Source organism: Triticum aestivum, chromosome 5A (genome assembly GCF_018294505.1).
Source record: "Triticum aestivum cultivar Chinese Spring chromosome 5A, IWGSC CS RefSeq v2.1, whole genome shotgun sequence".
Lineage (NCBI taxonomy): Eukaryota > Viridiplantae > Streptophyta > Magnoliopsida > Poales > Poaceae > Triticum > Triticum aestivum.
In genome coordinates, this window is record NC_057806.1 from 110,701,861 (window position 1) to 110,723,664 (window position 21,804).

The following is a 21,804-nucleotide window of genomic DNA, read 5'->3' on the forward strand; positions in this document are numbered from 1 at the left end:
TTAACAGATAAGCCCAATCATTATGCAGTAAATCAAGGTAAATTTGTAGACAACAATATTCAAGCTATGCATAGGCAGCCCAAGCTTATTAGCAAAGAAAGAAGACAGGACAGATCCATAACCCAACACAGGGTTCTAACATGATACTGAAGGAGTACAAAAGGTTAAAATGTAAAATACACCTAAATTGGTTCAAAAGAAAGCCTCTAATTCTGCCCATAGCATTCCCTCGTTTTTGCCCACAGTGAGCAGTCATTATCAAGAAGGGAGGGACACTGGTACCAGGAAAGTGTTTTGAAAGACCTTGTAATCATTTTTTCAGGCTCTGAGTTATGTAACCCTTCCATCTTCATCCCCAGCACCTAAAAAGTTTGGCAAGTACAATAAAAAAAGTCTGGTAAGACTTTGCATGCATAATGTGAACTCATGAATTATGGCAAAATAGTGCAATAGCATCATGGCTTAGAGAAAGATCTTCATTTCACTTACTAACTTGCGCATGGCATTAGAAGTATCAATCAGTTCATGCATTATAACTAACTTGTAACATAATGAAATTCGTATACTAGATTAAATAAATATTGGGTCAGAGAAAGATCTTCATCTCACTTAAATAAGTACTAACTTGTGCATGGCATTAGAACTATCAATCAGTTGGCAAGTAAGATATTCTAATTAAAACTTGCATAAAAAGAAGAAAAAAATCAACAAGAGATAGATCCACATTACCCTCCCCCACCCCCTACCCCACACGCCCACCCCCCAAACTCTTGGTGAAGTTTAAGTGACAACCCCCAGCATCAAAACCACGGAGAAGACCCTCCTTGCCTGTTGACTGTGGTTAACCGTGGTTTTGTCCTACGTGCCCGCCACCTCAGCTCCTTTCTCATCTTCACATCAGCACCTCACAACAAACTTGAGAATTTATTTTCTCTTAAACTATTGTCAGTTCTAACTGAAATTTTAATGGTAGTGTCAGGGGATTATGTTTGATTCTCAACGTTTTCTGAATATTTTCAGGACAGTTTGAATTTTGAGCCAAATTTTGAACCAAAAACTTCAGAACTGATTCTCTCCTAAACTATTGCTAGGTTTCGGCTGGATTTTAACTGTCAGAGGACCTCGAAAACAGGGATGTTTACTGAGCTGTGGTGTATGTATCTATGTCTAGAACTGAAGTACTGAACTGTTCTTAACTGAAGTTCTTAACTGCCACCTATGCTATGTATATTGGACATTTTTATGTTTGGTTGTTGGCTTGTTGCTTCCTCTCTGTCTTGGTATCGTTTAACACTTGTTGTTAGCTGTTGCTAGATGGAAACATGGATTTGGAACTTGGAGTGTAGATCGATGCTTTAAACTCTCAAAAGTGGTGTACTGATGTGCTGCTGAACCTTTCAATTTTCATTATTCAAAGTTACAATATTTACATTGTTCAGGCTTGGAGGCTTCTGCATGCTTAGGAAAAGAGCGAACAACAAGGTAATCTGCTGTTCCTAGCAACCACGCACATTTATTTGTGATTTTAAAAAGTAGTAAAACGTATTCCTGTACTTTAAAAATGAGAATAAAATATGTATCCGTATCAGTGCCGGCATAGCAGAGGACCATTTTCTGTATTTTTCAGATTTTTCTGGACAGTTTCAATTCTAGTTAAAATTTGAACCAACAAACTTCAGAACTGATGTTCTCCTAAACAGTTTATCAGTTTGGGCAGAAATCTGATGCTGATATGAAGGCAGGAGAGAAGCTGAAGTGGTGCCCACGTAGGAACAAACCATGGCCAACCAGAGTAAAACAAGCGGGCGGGGGGATCTTTTGAGTGGCTCTGATAGCAATGAGACAATAACTATGGAAAATTGACCTGGTTTTAATTAATATTCATAAACAAGTGATGATATACTTAAATAAAGAATTATTAACAGCAGGGCTAGCTCTTCTTTATTTAAGTTTTTTTTCTAAAAAAAGGCCGTAAACAACTGTATTGAGAAATCATTGATGACAACAACCTAGTAGCCTACTACTATTTCACAAGAACAGTGAGGGAGTAGTAGGCTACTGTAATTGCTTATTCCTTCAGGAGGCTACAGATTAGGCATTCTCCTGTAATCCCTAACTCCATTAGTATTGTCAGGTAAAACTGTTAAATCTGTGGCTTGCCCTTTCAGTTTGTGTTGCCCTAATAATATTTCCCAGTCAGGATCAAGGAATGCATTTTCAACAAACACATATTAGTGGAGAATAGACAACAGAAATACAAAGTTCGGTTAAATCAACACGCATGACCTTCAAAATAGTAAGACTCGCTACAAAGACTAAACTAACCTTGCCATTCAGAAGGTCCTAACAAAACAAAGAAATATATATATTGTGCACGCTGATTATAATGACTTGAATAATAAACTTCTAAATATTTTCTTAAATCTTAAGTCCTCATAGAGCAGCTGCCAGCAAGCTGACCTAGTGTACAACAGATCCGTAGAAGACAGCCTCAGCAGGACCAGTCATGTAAACATGATTGTTATCCTCCCTCCACTCAATTTCCAATGGCCCACCAGGCAAATCAACTACACATTTCTGTATCACAACAAAAAATATATACATCAAGAAATAAGGTAAAATTGACAAGTGTAGAAAAAATAATAAGGTACAGACCCGTTCAGCTCGGCCCTCAAGAACAGCTGCAACAACAACGGCACAAGCACCAGTCCCACAAGCAAGAGTTGCTCCTACAGTCCAGATCATAAATTTTATTTTGTCATATCCACTACATGAAAGAAATGCCTGGAGATAAGAGGATATCTCACTCAAAATCATCAGATATTGGAGTTATTTACACTATGGGTTAATGTTTTGGAGGACCAAAAGATGTGTAACATTTTTATAACATATAAAGATAATGCAGGGAGGGAAAGGATTTCTCATGTTCAAGCACAATCATGTCCTATAAAATTGAAGGAAGATCAAGGGGATATCAGTTATACCAGCACCCCGCTCCCAAACTCGCATTTTGAGGTGTGAGCGAGACAAGACCTCCACAAATTCTGCAGAAAGAAACTTACTTAATAAAACACAAATGCAAGGGCATTTACATTAAGCATATAGCAGCATAAAAAGTTACCAGTGTTGGTCCGAGCAGGAAACATTTCATGATGCTCAAATTTGGGCCCAATATCACTAAGCTTCAAATCATCAACATGCAGAACCTGTGGTCCAGCCAAGAAAATAATAAACTCATCTGAACAGCTCAGGTAAGCTAACCTAAATATGATTTGCTAGCAAATAGCAGTCACTTCATTTGTAGCAAAATTTACAACAGACAGGTGGTAGAGGCAATTCATTACAATATCTGCAAAAATGGACTTCGAATTGAGCAGTAACAATATGCATCTTACAGAAACTTTCCTTGCAGTCCAAAGGCATACAACATAGGTGTTGTCACAAATTTATTGAAGAGAAAAAATACTTGGTGACAACTGGCAATGAACAAAATGGAATGCAAAGACAACCGATCCCTCCCTATTGTTTCCATAAAGAAAACCCACTGGTTCACTTTTTTTTCTCAAAAAGACATTCATCAAAATTGCGTCATTTTGTATCAGAAGCACACAGAGAAGGCAGAAAAGCTTGCAGAGGCAAAACAAAACAGAAGTCCACATAAATTGTTAGGCGATGTCTTTGCTACAAGGACCTTTTGGTCATAGAAAACTGGAGGTAGAACACGCAGAGATGAAATTCAGTAGGCATAAAGAAATTTCTGAGCTTTGACAAAAGGCAGTTTGAAAGAAAAGGAAATGAAGTTGCAAATCTATTTGTTGAGGGAAGGCAGGCATTTTTTCATCCGTATAGACAGAATAAAGCAAAGTTCAAAACATGTAAACGGGCAATTCGCAAACCGTTACCTTCAACTCTTTTGAACCAAACGTGATGCAATGAGGATTGCCCATACTAACACAGGTTACATGCCATGCTAGCCCGTCAATTGCCAATTCCGCTTTTACAACAGCTTCATTCTTGGTGGATGGCAGTTTTGTGGGAACATCTGGTCCATAAAGAATGGGTTCGCCCATATCAACCTTAACCTGGGAACAAGATAAATATATTGGAATATGTGATTACTATCGACAATATAAGTTCAGAGTTGGAAGACAAACATATAGACAAGATGGTGCTTTGAAATTTGGTAGGAAGGGAACACTCTCGAGGCTAATGGGGGCAAGAAAAGACGCCAGGGGATTCAACAGTTTAAAGTGTCCAAGAAAATTGCAAAACCTTGGAAAATAATTAAGATTATAACAACCATTATGAAATGCTTGCTACATGACACTGCTCTTGCAAGCACACTGAAAATTGTGCAAATTGTTGCCAGTTACTCAACAATGCTAGCATAAAAGTTCGTCCTATTAGCAAATTGCAACAGGCATGGAAGCCAAGGCAGGTTTAAAACAAGAGAAAAGTATGTTTCTCGTCCCTCAAGTTTACAAAAGGTAGACATTTGGTCCCTTGTCTTTTTTCCTGCTATATTTAGTCCCTCATATTCCAAAACCTGACACAAATCGTCCAAAACCATAAATGAGGGGAAAACCGCTGACATGTCGCGGGTTTTTTGTACCCACTTGCCACGTTGGATGGGGTATTATTTTTCTCTCTCCCCCCTTAACTTTTTCCTACAGCCGTCCATCCCCGCCGCCTCCCTCTGCCACTGGCCAGCGAGGACACAACCTTCCAGCGCCGCCACTATTACCCGCAGTCCCCCGCGCTGCCCTCGCTCCCCACCCGCAAATGACTCCCCGCGCCGCCAGATCCAGCCAACCGCTGCCGGATCTGAGCCGGTATCCTTTGTCGTCTACCTACCCTTCCTTCCTCACCATCTGCACAGGGATCCTGCTTGGGGAGTAGTGCTGAGCAGCGGCCGCGTGGGGCGGGCACTGCTGGCCATGCGACTCCCGCTGACAGGGACCTCCTGTTGCACCCGCAATTAGGACCTATACGGCGCACTCAACGCCACTCCAAGGTCCAGGAGTTCCCAGTCGCGCCCTTTGTGTCTGGTTTCGGATGAAATTTGCAAGGTTTTGAGACACGAGGGACTAAATGTCGCCCAAAAAATCTTGAAGGACTGAATGTCTACTTTTTGTAAACTTGAGGGACGAAAAATATATTTTCCTCTTAAAACAATCCTGAACAACTGCAGAGCCAGGAACAAACCATAGCAGGCTGCTGGAGATGAAAACGAATAGTTTACCTTGCTCATGATTGAATAATATGAATGGAAAACTATGGTGGTGTATGCCTTCTAAATTTAGCGACAACAATAATAAATGACTAAACAAACTAAATGGCATTTACCTTTCCATCGTCTTGTATTTCAGGAATAATTAATCCAGCGCCAGTATGGATTTTGAAGCTGAAACATGAGAATGTAACTTTAGGGGGCAATTAAAATAATGGTTTATCTATATAGGAGTACCAAATTACCAGTACCCACTTTAAAGAACAGGATACCATCCAATTAGAACTATATGAATACTAAACTGAGATTCTGGTAGACAGATTAAATCTGCGGGTGGAACTTTCCTACCATTTCACTCCCAATTTAATTATCAAAGGATATTGAAAAGTTCGTGCATGAATTGGCACCTATGTGTTCCCTGTAGATTTTCAACCTCCGCTATAAAGCGAGCAAAGCAACGAACTCCATTGCCACACATCTGAAATATAAAATACATTATGGATGAAAAATACATATGAAACAATTCATGGTAACAATAAGATCCATGGTGAACACATTTTTTAGCAAAAATTGAGATAAAAAAAACACGGCGCAGAACAAGTGAACAACTAGAAGAAAAAAAAACATATGCCAACTTTAATTCCCTCTGGAAGGCAGCTCATTGACATGGTGTGAAGTGTATGACTAAAATGCTGCTTTGTACAGTAGGGTTGAAACATAATAGCACTTCCAAACCTTTACAGTCCATCAAGCTCACAATTTGATAAATATGCAAAACATGCATATTATGCAGGGACATGTATGGTATACTGTTGATGATTCTAGATAGATCCTCAATATATTGGATAGAGTATTATGAACATACTCTAGACGACCAACTCTATGATCTACAACCACTGTGACTTAGCGTGTGTTTAGTTCCAGGTACCAAGCGGAACGTAACGGGTTGGACCCGTTCCTACCCCTCGTTCTGGCGTTTAGTCCGCAGCTGGGATGGAACCTGCTCATTCCCACCAACCGAATATTCAGCTGAGATCCGGAACCAAGTGATACCTCCAAATCGAAGGAATTACATGGAACCGGTCGTTCTCTCTTTCTCCTCCCCCGTGACCCCTCGTCTCGCCGTCTGGTGCGCCGCCGCCCCCTCGTCTCGCCCCTCCCTCTCCGGTACACCGCCCCCTCGTCTCGCCGTCTAGTGCGCCACCGCCCCTCGTCTGGCCCCTCCCTCTCCGGTACGCCGCCTGCCCCTCGTCTCGTTATGCGCCGCCACTGGATCTGTGTCGTCACCGGCTCACGTATCTATTTCTGTGTCGATCTGCAACACACAAAGGGACGAAGATGGGATGCTTGAAAGAAGAGGAGCACGTGCAGCCCGCGAGTAGCTGCGTAGCTGCAGTCATGCAACGGGTTACAGCGGGGCTTGTGTTAGTTTTCTGATTGAAGTTTGGTGTTCTATTCTGTTCAAACTAGCTACATGGAAGCAATCAAGCAAAAGGAGGGAGTTAAAGAACAATAAGAAGAAAACTTAGCATGTGCGTGCTGGAGTCTATTTTGTTAACAACTGTACATCTTTACATCTTTTCAGGATCGCCCAGCAACTGGATTTGCACCTGATTTCGACCAAGAGAGTGCTAACCTCGATTCAGGAGGGCCAAATGTTCAGAATGTAACCTTACTTTTTGGCGAATGAACTTGCTATCTTATGAAATTGTGTTCTATGTGATGTAATACATATATCATGCTTGTGAATATATATTGTTATGTTGTTTTTCTCGAAAATACAAATGAAATGCTGCCGAAATTTTCAATTTTTGTTATTCCATCTTTCATTCCGTGCTTCCGAACCAAACACAAGAACAGAACCATTCCATTCTACCTTTTACTCGTACCAAACACAAGAACGGAACCGACCCGTTCCTCTGGAATGGAACCATTCCATTCCATGACAGTTGGTTCCTCAACCAAACACACCCTTAATGTAAGACGTTTTTGCAGTTTAAATTAAACTGCAAAAATGTCTTGCATTAAGTTACAGAGGGAGTATTATGTAAGTAGACTGACAGTACATGTATCAGTATACAGAAAATGTGAACTATAAAACTAGCTACAGAGACTGGATTTGCAGGCTATAGTTTTCCCCAGACAACACTTCAAGCATCACAGGAGGTTGTACGGCTACATCATACATTTTCCCTTCTACAGACAATGTCACGAAACTATATGCATGTCGGCAAAGATGTCACAGCAGAGAATGGTCATAACTGATATGAACATAATGCCGGATAACCCATAACTCATTTCCTATGGCCCAACATTATTCAGTGATGTAATGAAACAGCGGCTCACCTCCGGCTCGCTGCCATCGGAGTTGAATATCCTCATAGTGTAGTCCGCGCCGTTGACCCCCGGCAGGACGAAGATGACGCCATCAGCACCAATACCAAAGTTTCGGTCGCATAGCTTCGCCGCCTCCTCCGGTGTCACCTTCGGTACGGCCGAATCCCTGTTGTCGACCTACCAACCCAAACAGAATTCATCAAAATAACATAAATAAAATTAGCCACAGCACAGAATCTAAAACAGCAAGGATTGCACGAATTGGTAGCGGCATGTCACCCCCAAATGTATTCACGACGTGTGGTAGCTTGAAAAGAAAAACGGGAGAGGGAAAAGCATCACCATTATGAAGTCGTTGCCGAGGCCCTGGTACTTCACGAAGTGGAGCGCGCGCTCGGACTCGCGGCGCTCGAGGAACGAGGCGGCGGCTGGCGACTTGGGAGCGGACACGGCCATCGAGGCGACGGCGCGGCGGGGGCGCGGATTCCCACAGAACGGACGGAGGAGGCGACCGCCCGAGGAGGGGGCGGTGGAGGTGGTGAAGTTGGCAGCGAAGGATGTGACTCTGGCGGCGGCGGCGGCGGGCGACATGGCTACGAGTGCGAGAGCGGGGAGGGGTTTGGGGGAGGGTCCCTGTCGCCGTCGCTGCCGGCTAATGACGGGGAGCTTTCTGCTCTATGCAAGCGGGCTCCATGTGACACGTTGGCCCACTGTCATTGAGGGCGAGGGTTATCTGGGCTAACGTGTCCCAATCTTTTTTTTCTTGACGGAGCACGATGCTTTGCGCATCGGGTGGATTTATTTTTTCTTATTTTGAGCTGTCCGGCCAGTGTTGACCCGTCCTACCATGCCGTATGTTTAGAGTCCCTAGCAGACTAGCAGATTCCCTAAAGGGAAACGTTTGGGGCCGGGGCACCGGCCGAAGCTTCGGCCGGTCCAGTCCACGCACGCGCGACGCGACCCACTCACGAGCAACCACGTGGCGCGATGGACCCGAGACGACTAGTCCTCCTTCCTTTTCTCTTCTTCCTCTCGCGCATCTCTCTCTTTCTCTCTCCCCGCTGCCATGGTCAACGCATCGCCCCGTGCCGCAGGCCTCCCAGGCGCGCCGCCATTCAGCAGATCTGGCCGCCCTCGACCAGATCCGCAGGGATCCGCGTGCATCGGAGCTCTCCCTGCCTCACCGGACCCGGCCACGCCGGAGCTGCAACCAGCCATGGCAGGACTACACCCCGCGGCCCAAATTTGCTGGAACAGGCCGGCGAGTGCTGCAACCGTTGACAGGAAAGCTTCAACCCAAGATTAAAAATGCTTCAACCGTATATACAGAAAGCTGTAAGTGTTCAGTGCTATCGAGGGAAGCTACAACCATCTATATAAAATGCTACAAACTTTGATGAAAACAGCTTCAACCGAACGATAGAGAAAAGTTTTCACCCAGACATTGCTCAAAAAAAAGTTTCAATCATTTACAGAAAAGCTTCCACCATAGAGGGGAAAAGCTTCAACCATTGAGATAAAAGCTACAACCGTATCAATTTTTTGCTACTACCGTCTGTGTTTTTGCTACATCCATTCATGCGGCCATGGTGCTTTTTTACGACTGAGCTGTGATCGGCGACGACGAGGACGGCATTTTTGTTGCAACATCCTCGTTTTTGCTACCATCGGTGCTGTGTTTTGCTACATCCGTTTAACATTTTTGCTACAATGGCGACACCGATGGATTTTTTTGCTGCAACCGTTGTCTTCATTTGCTACGACTGACACGGGAAAATGCTACCACGGGGCATCTCTCTTTTTTGCTGGAACCAATCATCGGTGAGGCGGAGCTGCATCCATGGCACTCCGACGAGCAGCGGGGGCAGCGAGCGGTCGGGGCGGCCCCGACGGGCGGCCGGGGCGGCCCCGACGGGCGGCCGGGGCGGCGAGCGGAACTTGGATGAGTTGAAATCGCGGAGCTGCATCCATGGCGCTCCAACGGACGGCCGAGGCGGCGAGCGGTCAGCTCCAACCGGCGGCCGGGGCGGCGAGCGGGCGGGGCGAGCTGAGTGTCGGAGCGTGGGGCGGCCGGCGAAGACGGGCGGCGAGACGGGGTTCCTTTCCCCGTCCGCGCTCGCGAGAGGAAGACGACGCCCTGGTTGGATAAGGATCCAACGGATCGGAACAGGCCGATCTGACGGATAGGGTTGAACCGGCCAAAGCGTTCGGCCGGTGCGCCGGCGCCTAGCATCGGCCTTCCCTAAAATCCAAATAGTAAATCCACTTTCGGATTGCAAATCCATCAGGCGGAATAGATACGTAAAATGATAGTACTGGATAATTCAAAGACCTACTTCAGGCGAGAATTTGTTTAGTGAGATCACGCGGTAGTCCGTTAACACAATTCACAAACAAAGACGAACAACAAACATAGTTCATACAAATTACAAACCATACCCTAGATAAACGAAAACCTAACCCTAAGCTTCATGGATCAAGCTCGTTGCAATGCGGGTGTCCTCCATGTTGAGGTAGACCTGCGAAACGGAGGTGCACTGCGCCCCACGTGAGCATGTGCTCCTTTCAGGCGTTCTCCCAGCGATGCTTAGCATCCGGGTCATTAGTCACCACCACCTCCTTGGCCTTTAGAAGGGCGCCATGGTCTCGCAGGTCCGCACTACGTGTGGCGTGCTGTGTTTGTTGAGTACATCGTAACGCCATGGCCCCCGCCGCTGCTTCGGGAGAGATCACGGTCTCGCATCGCCTTGCGCTTGTCATCCTCGTCGCTCCATGGCACTACGTTGCTAGAGCTTCCGGCCTCCATGTCGTGCGCAAGGTTGCGGTGACGACAGGCGGTAGGCGCACTTGCTCGGAGGCGCACCCGCCCCCAATGTGCCCCCCACAGTCGCGGCCGGATCCGAAGCCATCGATCTGCCGGACTTTTGAGAAAATGATGCGGAGAGGAGCGAGAAATTGCTCACCGGACTTGGCTAAGCCTAGTGGTGGAGGAGACGAAACGCGACGGGGGCTAACCTTCTATGCCAGCGGGTACCTTCCATATAGTGGGCGAGGGGTGCTTATTCGGTGGGCCAATTTTTTTTATCCAGGTCATGCATGCTGATCTCCACTCCTAATGTCTCAGTTGGTAGGTCGCGTTCTGAGTTTAACTAGAAGAACACCCGTGCGTTGCAACGGGGCCACATTAACTTTAAAAGTTCAATATTAATATTCTCATATATATCAAGTGACATTGGCGACCTTTTTTATCATCAATTCCTCACACACACTCTCTGCCTCCCTCTTCCTCACTCTCTCCCCCTCTCCCTCTCTCTCTCTCTAACACACACATATCCATCTTATTGGGTACGGGACCATAATCCATCTATTTCACACACACAAGCTAGTACATAACAATATGGATTATGTGTATTATATTTGCCACCATAACTGAGGGAATTAATTTCATGTAAATCGGCCAGCCACAGCTCCAAGAATACGCGGAGGAGGTGGCCTGGGTCGGCGTCGGCGCCGTCCGGCACGGGCCACGGGCCCGCTTCCAAGCGCGTCTGCGCGTCGGCCACCCACGCCGTGTCCTTCAAGTGCCACTTCCACCGCACCAACTCACAGGGTCACGGCCATGGCCAGGGCCAGGGAAGCCGCCCTTCTTTGCCCCCTTCACCGGCCGCGGCCAACGCGGTGCCGCGGCACCCGGCCTCGCCGTCCTCGTCCTCCAGCACCGTCGCGACCCAGTGACGCAGCCCAAGCATCGGCCTCGAGAATCAAGAACGCTCGACAACGTAGAGGGAAGGAAAGATCATATACATGTCATAAGAAAGGAAGTTTATTTACTGCTCCCTCGATGTATTGTTTCCTTTGTTTGGAGATTGATTACCATCCGTGAGTTAAGGTAAGGTTTACGTGATTGAGCGATTTTTTGAAAATCAATTATTTGTTTTCTAATTAATGTAACTGAGTGATTTAAGGTAAGGTTAATTAATTTAGATTTGTTATTTAGAGATTGTTCGTGATTGATTCTACATTACTAAATAACTTGCGCCAGTATGAAAAGTTCTGATCTGTTTAGATTTCTTTCGTTGTGTGAGAGGGTGACGCGAAAATAAACCGATGAAGTGAGGGGAGGGAACGAAAAAAATCTACGAAAAAAAACCAGCAAAGGTAGGAGGAGGTACCAAAAAAAACCATGGAAGGTGGGAGGAGACTACCAACTGTTTCATTAGGAGTAGAAACTAGAAGAACGCCCGTGCGTTGCAACGGGGCCACATTAACTTTAAGAGTTCAATATTACGACATTGGCGACCTTTTTTACCATCAAATCCTCACACACACAGACACACACTGTCCCTCCCTCTTCCTCACTCTCTGTCCCCCTCTCCCTCTCTCTCTAACACACACACACATATCCATCTTATTGGGTACGGGACCATGATCCATCTATTTCACACATACACGCTAGTGTATAACAATATGGATTATGTGTATTATATTTGCCACCAGAACTGAGGGAATTAATTTCATGTAAATCGACCAGCCACAGCTCCAAGAATACGCGGACGAGGTGGCTCGGGTCGGCGTCGGCGCTGTCCAGCGCGGGCCACGGGCCCGCTTCCAAGTGCACGTGCAATGCACGTCTTCACAAATATTATAACCAGATGTGAGAAATCTTGGATACCTAACCTGGACAATACTGTTATTTCTATGCGCCAGAAAAAATGGAATGGCAAAGCTAAGTATGCCTACATACGCTCAGATTATATATAAGAATCTTGGATGAACAATTGCAACAAAGCACTAAGGAGCGATAAATTTAAATAAAAAATCCATTAACTATGCAGGCAGCAGGTTTGTTACAACATAGAGAGATAGGAAAATGTCACCTCCAGTAATGTAGCGCAAAGGAGTGGAACGAAGCATGAATGAGCGGTTGTCTGTTCTTCTCCATGTACATGGATCAGCAGTAGAGCCCAAGTATATAAGTACTTGACCGAACTCCACTCTTCGTGTACGGAGAGCCATGTCACCTTCTCGCCGCTGCAGCATGGGATCCATGGTGGCTGACCGTCGAGCTCGAGGCAGAGAAGTTGAGGGCAGCAGTGGCGAGATCCATGCCGGCCAACCGGGCGAAGAGGAGGTCGTCAGGGAGGGACACATCGGCAAGATCCGGTCACCACGCGACTTGAAGAGCAATAGTGATCTCCACAAGGTGTAGGCCGACGGCGTGCTCCATCCCGTGCGATGGGGTGACCATGGCGGTGGCCACAGCTCCTCATGCTCGCCTCGATCTCGGCGACACACCCTGAGTGTAGGAGGCAGCAACGACCTCGACGAAATCATGGCCTCCATCCCGGAACGCATGAAGGACCTCGGCCCCGTCGCTACTCCTCCCGCCGTAGCCGCACGCGGCAGCGGACCGTGGGTAGGAGGGCAGGCGGCGTCGCCTCGGCTGACGGCAGGGAGCAGCGTTAATTTCGGGTAGGTGGCATCGCGAGGACGGCCGCGGCCGCGGGGAAGCACCCCGATCATGCTGCCAGGCCAATCCTTCTCCTTCGATCCCATATCCCCAAAGATTGCACCGCCGCCCCGGTCGTGTTGTTTCCATATATTATGCCATTTTTTCCTGTACCTAAACAAACGCGGGCGAGCGGATGGCAGAGTTTTGGTCCGCCCTCTAAAATTGCTAAACGCACTTTTGGTGAGGATTATTGTTAATAAATGAATTCAATCATGTCGCTCTAAATAAATGGATTCAATCATGTGACTCTAATTACTTCGGATTGTTATGTGCACACTAAGCGGGGTGCAATTAAGAAAGAAAATGTTTTCTAATTAAAGTGATTGAGTGATTTAAGGTAAGGTTAATTAATTTAGATTTGATTTTTAGTGATTGTTAGTAAAGTATGATGCGTCTTTAAAATCTTTTATTTGTTTCCTTAAAATCTATTATTTGTTTCCTTAAAATCTATTATTTGTTTCCTAAAGAAATTTGCAATAATGGAAGGTATCGGTTGATTTGGATAAGTTAGTAAATTTAGATCCGTGATTGCGTACACATTTGGAAAGTGCTGATTTGCAAAGAAAGAGCTGAGGGGTAAATAAACCGGTGAATAAGAAACCAGCATCGAAAAAAATCTACGACGATTAACCTACGAAAAAAACCCGGACCAAAGTGGTGGGACGAAAAAAAACCTGGAAGCGAGACTACCAACTGCTCCATTAGGAGTAGAGATTATTAGAGATTAGAGATTATTTGTTTCCTGAAAATCTATTATTTGTTTCCTAAAGCAAATTGCATTAATGAGAGAGATTTCGTAGATTTGGTTAAGGTAGGAAAAAATCTATTATTTGTTTGCTAAAGCAAATTGCATTAATGGGAGGGATCCGTTGATTTGGCTAAGGTAGGAAAGAATCTATTATTTGTTTCCTAAAGCAAATTGCATTAATAGAAAAGATCCGTTGATTTGGCTAAGGTAGGAAAGAATCCATTATTTGTTTCCTAAAGAAAATTGCATTAATGAGAGAGATTTGTTGATTTGGCTAAGGTAGGCGGTTTTTGCGGTTCGTGGCGGCTTAGTGTGAGGTGGGACGAGGTACCAAAAAAAACCATGGGAGATGGGACGAAAAAAACCTGGGAGGTGGGAGTTGTCCCTGGTTAACCTACGAAATTTCGTAGATTTTTTTAGGGCGAAAAAAAACCGTGGAAGGTGGGATTAAAAAAAACCTGGAAGCGAGACTACCAACTACTCCCTTAGGAATAGAGATTTTTGTCCCATCACTTTCGTCCGGTTTTTTTTCGTCCTTCTCTTCCACCACGCTCTTTCACCTTGGTTTTTTTACATCATCCTTTCCCACGCACGCGCACAAAAAAAACCCCGAGTGACCCATCTGCCTTATCCCTAACCCGCTCTCGTCTCCCTCCCTAGGACGCAGCCGCCCACCGAATCAAATCCCGTCGTCGGGCTCGTCTGCCTCGCCGTGGCCGATGAATGCGTCGGCTGCGGCCACGCCCCCTCTCCAAACGGCGGCGATGATGGAGGGAGCAGCTCACGCTGGCCAGGCTCCCGACCGAACGCGTCGGGTCATCTCTCCTCGGGGCCAACCCCTCCTATTCATCGCATCTCTCCCTGACTCCGTCTCCTCCACGAGATGTAGCACCACCCCACGCCATGGACGCCCTTGCCGGCTGCATCTCTCCATGCGCCGCCACTCCTATGACACCGCCGCCCGGCAGTCTCCACCAGCACCACGACGGGTGTGGCCTCTGCACGCGCCGTCACCTCCCCTCCAGATCCGGACGTCGTCGAGGGCATGTCCATCCAGCAGTGCGCCGTCACCTCCCCTCCAGATCCAGCCGTCGTCAAGGGCGTATCCATCCAGCAGCGCGCCGTCATCCCAATCATCACCGTCCATGGCGTCATCGCCCAGGCCCAGTCAGGGGCCGGCAAGACCTCCATGATCTCCCTCTTCGTCTGCCAAGTCATTGAGACCAACGTCCACGAGTAAGATGCCCAACCCTCCCCCTCTGCTACCATTGCTGGATTTGTCAAATTGATTTTTTGGGCAAAGAATTTGATTTTAGGGTTAACTTGCTCGTCTCATTCGTGGAGATTCATTCATTCTGTCGGACCACATGTGTACAGGTGATTTCCGCATAGCTTTTGTGTATGACGGCTGGAGGACCAACTCAGACCTCGCTTGCCCCAGGGTCAGGAGGTCCAAGGCGCCACAACCAACTGCCTCTGCATCCATATGCTGGCAATTTACTTTGATTGTTAGTCGTTGACCATGAGCAAGAATCTGTCAATTAATTTGATGCTTCAGTTAACTTGTAATTTGCTGAATTACTATTGGTTAAGCATCGTGCAGGTCTTTGTTTGATTGTTAGTCGGTGACAATTAGCAAGAAGTTGTAGGAGGTTAAAATCATCTGCCAATTCTCTTTTAAAAACTGCCAACTTAATTAATGAATCATGTCGAATTGTAGACGCAGTGAACAGATAATGCAAAGTTCCTGCAATGACTAATTTGAGAACTGCCGGTGTTACATATTTCTAAGACTATGTGTACACGTCTAATGCCCTTTCTGATGTTTCTCACTATCGAGATTACGCTTTTAAAAAAGTGTTTGTTATGTTTAGTGTCAATCTAGAACAAAATCTGTTTTGACTCCACTCTGGACAATCTTCAAAGAGATGCTAATTCTTCATGATCATTAACTTGACGCCTGAAATATTAATTTTGTCTGTCCTATTTTGGTTTATTTCAGTTCAGTGTGGTAATCTACAGCAATCAAGTTAACAAATCTGAAGCATTTTAGCAAGGCAACGGTGCAAGTGCTCTTTTGGTGGAAGATGAAGCTTTTGTTGGGCTTGTGATGTTTTTCTGAAGAAGACTGACGATGAACTCAAAAGACAAATAACATGCGGTATTTGTGATATAGTACTAAATGATTCAGGACTGCTGTAGCTCCAGAAAGGATGGCACTCTTCATATTGTGATGCAACGTCATAATACTAGGTTGTTTCTATTTGTTCTGATGCAACTTCTATAATTGCAGGTTGCTACTACGGGAATACCTGATGTTGCTTCATGTCAGTTATATCTTCCAATATTTACAGAAACTTCCAAAACTGGCACCAGGTCAGGACATGCTGATGATAACCTTCTAGTTTTGCTAAATCATAGTTACTTGAGTAATCTCTACTCCTAAAGTGTTCTTCGAAGGTGCTCATCAAATCTGTTGATACACAACACCGCAGTTATTGGTGGTTTACACTGGATAGTTTCCAGACCTTTATCGCAAGATGGACGAACTTGGCATCTCAGCCAGTACTCTGCCTCATCAACAGTTTGATGTCCCTTTGCATGAAGTTAGGCCAGCATTAGAATATCCGTAGCCTTTTTTAGGAGATGAAGGTGAAGAATATTAAGCCGGATAACCTCACATGTTTCCTTCTAATGACCAGCCATGCGGCATTGAACAAGATAGATGTTGTTGGAGAAGTTTTAGAAGAAATGCAAGAAAATGATGTAGTTCTAGGGTGGTATGCATATAGCATGGTTTCTATCTACCTGAGTGCTGGTTTGGTTTTAAAAAACAGTCTGCTCTCAAGAAACTCGAGGGCCTTGATTTTAGAAGGTAACATAAATATCTAGATTGATCGTTCATGGTTCTGGGGCTCCTTGTTACAGTTCAGGCAAGAGTTTAGTCCATAATACTCAATTTCATCCTAAAGTGCGTGCCCCCTGACCCGTGGGACGACGGCACGGAGGCAATCGCATAACCCAGCGGCAGGGCGTGGCGGCGTTGTGGCCAGTGAGGAGCGCCGTTAGGGCGTGCCCTGAATCGAGAGGAACAAGTATGTTCACTTTCTGTTCGCTTTGTGTTTGCTTTCTGTAGTCTCAAAGCAGAGCAATGGTCACTGCAAATTTTATCAGAGAATGTGCAACAAAAGCACGTTGAGAAGTTCCTGTGAGCCCTAATTATTTCTTGAGAAAGCAAACTTATTGATCCTTGCTCTATTTTTTGTGTACTAAGATTGTTCGTTTGTACCCAGCATGTGTATGTGATGTGCCCTGCCGCTGTGTGTGCTTCCTGCTAATGTGTGTGCTTCCTGACGCTGTTGAGCATGCGTGTGTGTGTTCGCTGTCGCTGTTTATTAACATTGTCATGCTCTCCTTACTTTTTGCTTAACAATTCATGATCAATACTGAACATTATTTTTTGAATAGATGCCACTTGAACTTAGTTTTAGCTCTCATGTTGGTCAATAAATCATCAAGTAATGTTTTGCATGGATTTTATAACTGACACAATGTTTCTGATTTAATGAGAGCCAACCATGCGTTCCTGGCTTCCCCAGCGATGCCAACATGGCAGGGCAGGACCCAGTGGCCATCTTCGGCGCCTTCATGGACTTCGTCAGCGCCGACCTCTGCTTCATCATCTACGGCCACAACCCCTTTGTCGTCGGCATCATCTGGCACCTCAGAATGCAAATTAAATGTGTTCATAGAGTGGGGTGTAATTGTGATTTGTGCAATGGGTTCAGAGTGGAAGGGGTTGTCATTCTTGTTTAGCAGGGGCTGCAAGTTCTATCGCTATAAGCCTGACTTGCAGCGGCAACAACAGATTCAGATGTGGTAAGCTCATTCATTCATTCTCTCAGGAGAAGAGGACCAAATTGATTCAAATTTTGTGTTCTGATCTTAATGTTGCGAGGTTTGCGATCGCATGTATGGTCGGGACTGCATGGGTCCGGCGACCAATTGCTTGCATCTCTTGCTGTATGGTGATGATGACCGGCTCTTGTTAAATCCAATACGACTGCACTTCTTCGCTTCAGGTGGCCGTGGAGCTCTGACTCCATCCTCACAACACTCAAACCTGTCTTGATGATTGCATCAGATTGCAACTCTATTATCTTTTCATACCATGATATGCGTGCATGTCTCTTCGGTTATCAAACAAGAAATACTTTTCTTTCAGTTTACTTTGTAGGTAACATGCAGTGTACAGTTGGTAGCAGATTATGATGCAAGTTTGTTTGTTTTCACTCCAAGCATGATTTTTATGATACATGACGCTACTCTGAGGCTGCTCCTCACTACCAGTCACAACAAGATGGGGCCCCTGGTGGTCCTCTGAAATTTGATTCCCTCGATGGCCGAGGATCGTTTTGCTTTGAAGTCTGATGTACATTTTTTTTAATCTCATGTAGGAAGAAGGTATCCCCCCTATACGAAGATTTCTAGCTTGCCTATGTGTTGATAAGTGCATTCGGCCAAACAATTTGTGGACCAAATAAACTTGTTGCAGATACAGAAGAACAAGGCTGCACACAAGGAGTTGCCTGAATTGCAGTGGCAGCGGTGTTGTAATATGTAAGGTTTTGCATCAACTTGGTCTATTTTCTATCCATAAGTCTAATGAATTGGCCCTTGTTTATCAGGAATCAAGCTTGTGAAGAAAATTTTTGTTACTTTAATGACACACACTTGCAGTAAGTCATTCAGAGATATATTCAGGACATGCTAGGTTGCCAAGCTCAGAGCCACGTGTTGTCTCCATAAATTCGCTGAAAGCAAAAATCATTTGCCCATAGTCATGTGAAACCTTCTAGAATTCTTTTTAGTATTTTGCATTGCTTGTGCATTTCTTTTTTTATCACTTCTAATAACCTCATTGATTCATTTTTCCTATCGTCATGTCAGTCCTTGCTCTAAATTTTTTGTTAATATGTTGCACTTCTTATGCATTTCCATTTTTATCACTTCTAATAATCTCATTGACTATTTACATCTCACCGTGTTTACCAAGAACACGAGTGATACTTTTGTTTTATAATAATAATACAATAGTGACAATTTTATTTTATTTTATTTTCTGACATAGTTCTCAATTAGGCTTACAAATATTTTACATTGGGAGTAGTTCTGCCATCAAGCTTATGTGTAATGTATTCCTTAGAATGGTGTTTCAGCCATTTCTATGTAGGCGGCATGTGTGATGGCACGTATTTCAACCATATCGACTTAGGTGGCATGTGTGCTGGCACAAGAAAAGGAAGGCCCTGAACTGAAAGGAGCAACATATATTAATGAAATGCCCTGAATTGAGAGAGAGAGAGAGAGAGAGAGTTCAATTTAATTTGTCTGGTTTAAATATTTATGAGTAATTTAATTTGTTTGACCTTGAGTGTTGACTTGCTTTTCAGTTGTCAACAATGTCCGTTTTGCTGAATGTACTTGCTTATCCTTCTACTGGACTACCATTGGTTCACTGTGTACATACACTTTCCAATTCTGTCTGTTTACTATCTTTTGTTATTATTTGTCTTGATAACTTGATGCTTTCTTCCTTGGTTGTTTAATCTTAACAGTTCCACATCCCACATCGAACCTTCCAGACTCATCCAAGTGACCATTTGCAACATCCTTTTCTGGACAATCTGGATTAGTTCAAGGTTTTCATCACTCTGGTGAGCATATGGTGCGCTAACTCGGTTAGCGCATTGACATAGTGCAACGCCCATTGATTAAACGTTTTTATCTCTTATCATTTTCTGCATTTTCAGGTCTGCACAACATTCATGGAAATTATAGTCTTCCAAAATATTCCTGGATCACTTGCAAAAAGGAATGTTGTGAAGAGTAGCGTTCCATCATCTGGGGTCCAACAACCCAGAGGGAGCATTTCTGGGAGATTTGCTGCAAACAACCTTCCTGTTGTCATTCTCAGGTTCGAATGCCCACCTTTGTGGAGGTTTGCGGCATTGTTATTTATATACGTTCAACATCATGAACATGCATGTTAATTGGTTTGCAATCTAAGGAACAATTTTGTTGGCTTGATAAATTATAACATACTATTGCTTTGGTTTCATGTGGAGGATGATGATTTTTACTGTTTTGGTATTATTGTTTCTTTTGCAGATTCCTCATGCACATTTAGGTGTCAGTGGTAGAGTAATGAATGTTGGTGGAGGTCAAGCATTTAGAAGTGGAATGAATATGGGTGGTACCATTCAAGGTTTATCCTCAAACTTGGGCACCAGTGGTAATCGAAATTATGTTCCTGGAAACCCAGCTTTGGGTCCACGTATTACAAACATTGTGAGCAGAAGTAACATTGGAATAAATATAAGCTCTGGTGGGTTGTCGGTGCCGATTATCTCATCACACATCGATTTTAGGGTCAATGCTGCAAGTGGAAGACTAAATGTGCAAGGATCCAACAGGATGATGCATGGCCTTATTCTGCAAGGTAGTTTAAGTAACCATAGCTTGAATTTATTACTTAGTAGATTTGTGTTAAGCTTCATGTTTTAGCTTGAAATACGAGTACTATTTATAGCATGTTTAACTATTGCTATTTTAGTGCTCTGTTCAGCGTGTACTTACCATATCTCCTGCTTTGAGTTGTCCCCTCACCCCTTGACTTTATCTTACCAAAAAAGGGCATATGAAATACTTAGTGAACATCCCGTATGATGAGAGATTTTCTTGGGAAACACACTAGGTAGCCTTGATGTTAGTGCTTCATAAACTATGAATGAACCATGTGGTGCTGGAGTGTACTATAGAATTCATTTTTTTAAGCTACACTATCTGAATAATTAGACATTTTTTATCTATGTAAAATAAGAGCCAACTTATAGAATTTTGACCTTAAACATGGAAGTCCAACATAATATTATACTGCTGAATTTCTGTCATATCGATATTCTTCCTTTTGCAGGCATAAATTGAATATATATGTTCTTGCTTTTCTTAGTGATCGTTACTGTACCTATTTTGATTTCCTAGCCGCGCCTGTTGCTCTGCTCTCTGTTTGAAGATGACAAAGATGAAGAACATGGTGGTAGCGCAAATGTGATAGTAAATTCCATTACAATAAATATTTGTTGATTTATATGTATGGTTAGAAAATCATGCAGCTCTTTTGTGAAGAGTAGAACCTTTTATTCTATTCAGGGGTTTCTTCAAATTTGTGTTACAGCATATAAGCTTGCATCTGAATCGGGGCAATGCTGTAGGTATGCCTGATGGAGCGATTGGGTTGATGCTGATGCTGATATACTTCCCTAAGTTGCTCCAATCAGGAATGCAGATATACTTCCGTGAGTTGCTCCCCAAAACCAATCCCTTGCTCTTCTTTGCACCAATGGGACAAGAGATGCGAGCCATCCTTTTTACTGGATGTTCTCTTGATCGTTTCTTCCTATGGATTTTGTGGTTGCCAGATGTTCTCTCGCTGTGGATTGGTAAAAAGACTTAACTCTTAATCAGGGCGCGCGATTTTGATGAAGGTTGTAAAACATTTTCATTAGGCATCAATTTTATTGCTGGTGTTTGTCTGGCTGTAAAATCTGCTCAATATGTATATTTTCCTTTTGTCTGTGTCCCTTTTCCGATATAATACTGAACCTTTTGGAATATCTCTGTATACAAAAAAAATGTGTTCTGTCTGCCGATTGAAATGGACCTAAATATGAATACGAACCAGTAATTGTTTTGTGTTTTTATCACCATGTACATCAATAAATTTGCCGCCGCTGTTGCATCTCTCTCATGCTGCTGCTGCATCTATCTCGGTCGTTGTCGCACGTCGCCATTGAGGGATCCACGTGCCTCCTGCACACTGCCCTGAAGCCCCCTTTGCCATAAACACACGTCCATTGAGTCCTCTGTACATTGGAATGCACATGTTTGAGCATGATAAAAGGTAGAAGCATCAGG

At 44.3% G+C, this 21,804-nt stretch overlaps 1 protein-coding gene, 1 long non-coding RNA gene and 1 other non-coding gene across 22 annotated transcripts; 1 reads left to right on the top strand and 2 right to left on the bottom strand.

The window, feature by feature from the left end:
• On the bottom strand, positions 1 to 8,275 carry LOC123102524 (diaminopimelate epimerase, chloroplastic). The gene is made up of 10 exons (XM_044523908.1): positions 7,910 to 8,275; positions 7,577 to 7,744; positions 5,638 to 5,708; positions 5,347 to 5,404; positions 3,903 to 4,082; positions 3,122 to 3,206; positions 2,985 to 3,044; positions 2,656 to 2,729; positions 2,461 to 2,577; positions 1 to 362 (listed from the first exon to the last, which is right to left on the bottom strand). The coding sequence occupies exons 1-9, from the start codon at positions 8,156 to 8,158 to the stop codon at positions 2,461 to 2,463; spliced, it is 1,062 nt and encodes a 353-aa protein (XP_044379843.1). The 5' UTR covers positions 8,159 to 8,275; the 3' UTR covers positions 1 to 362.
• A 6,154-nt stretch (positions 8,276 to 14,429) lies between these two features.
• LOC123102526 (uncharacterized) lies at positions 14,430 to 21,533 on the top strand. Of its 20 annotated transcripts, XR_006449018.1 has the most exons (11): positions 14,431 to 15,063; positions 15,205 to 15,335; positions 15,830 to 15,988; positions 16,121 to 17,909; positions 18,285 to 18,447; positions 18,516 to 18,566; positions 19,281 to 19,349; positions 19,446 to 19,544; positions 19,641 to 19,804; positions 19,999 to 20,329; positions 21,102 to 21,533. It is a non-coding gene; the product is annotated as an uncharacterized lncRNA (long non-coding RNA). The 20 variants fall into 20 exon arrangements; XR_006449020.1 differs by having other exon boundaries at positions 14,430 to 15,063; positions 18,285 to 18,291; positions 18,383 to 18,447; positions 18,516 to 19,544; XR_006449023.1 differs by having other exon boundaries at positions 14,430 to 15,063; positions 16,121 to 17,706; positions 17,786 to 17,909; positions 18,285 to 18,291; positions 18,383 to 19,544.
• LOC123109380 (small nucleolar RNA snoR35) lies at positions 19,467 to 19,544 on the bottom strand. The gene has a single exon (XR_006452614.1). It is a non-coding gene; the product is annotated as a small nucleolar RNA snoR35 (small nucleolar RNA).
• Positions 21,534 to 21,804: the final 271 nt, after the last annotated feature.

Bases quoted from the DNA above. Each gene is read 5' to 3' on its own strand.
- LOC123102524 (XM_044523908.1), bottom strand. From the start codon at position 8,158: ATGTCGCCCGCCGCCGCCGCCGCCAGAGTCACATCCTTCGCTGCCAAC. The intron at 3,045-3,121 runs GTAACTTTTTAT...TTCTTTCTGCAG, and splicing joins TCCTGCTCGGACCAACACTG to AATTTGTGGAGGTCTTGTCT. The intron at 2,730-2,984 runs GTATAACTGATA...TCTGGACTGTAG, and splicing joins AGTTTGGGAGCGGGGTGCTG to GAGCAACTCTTGCTTGTGGG.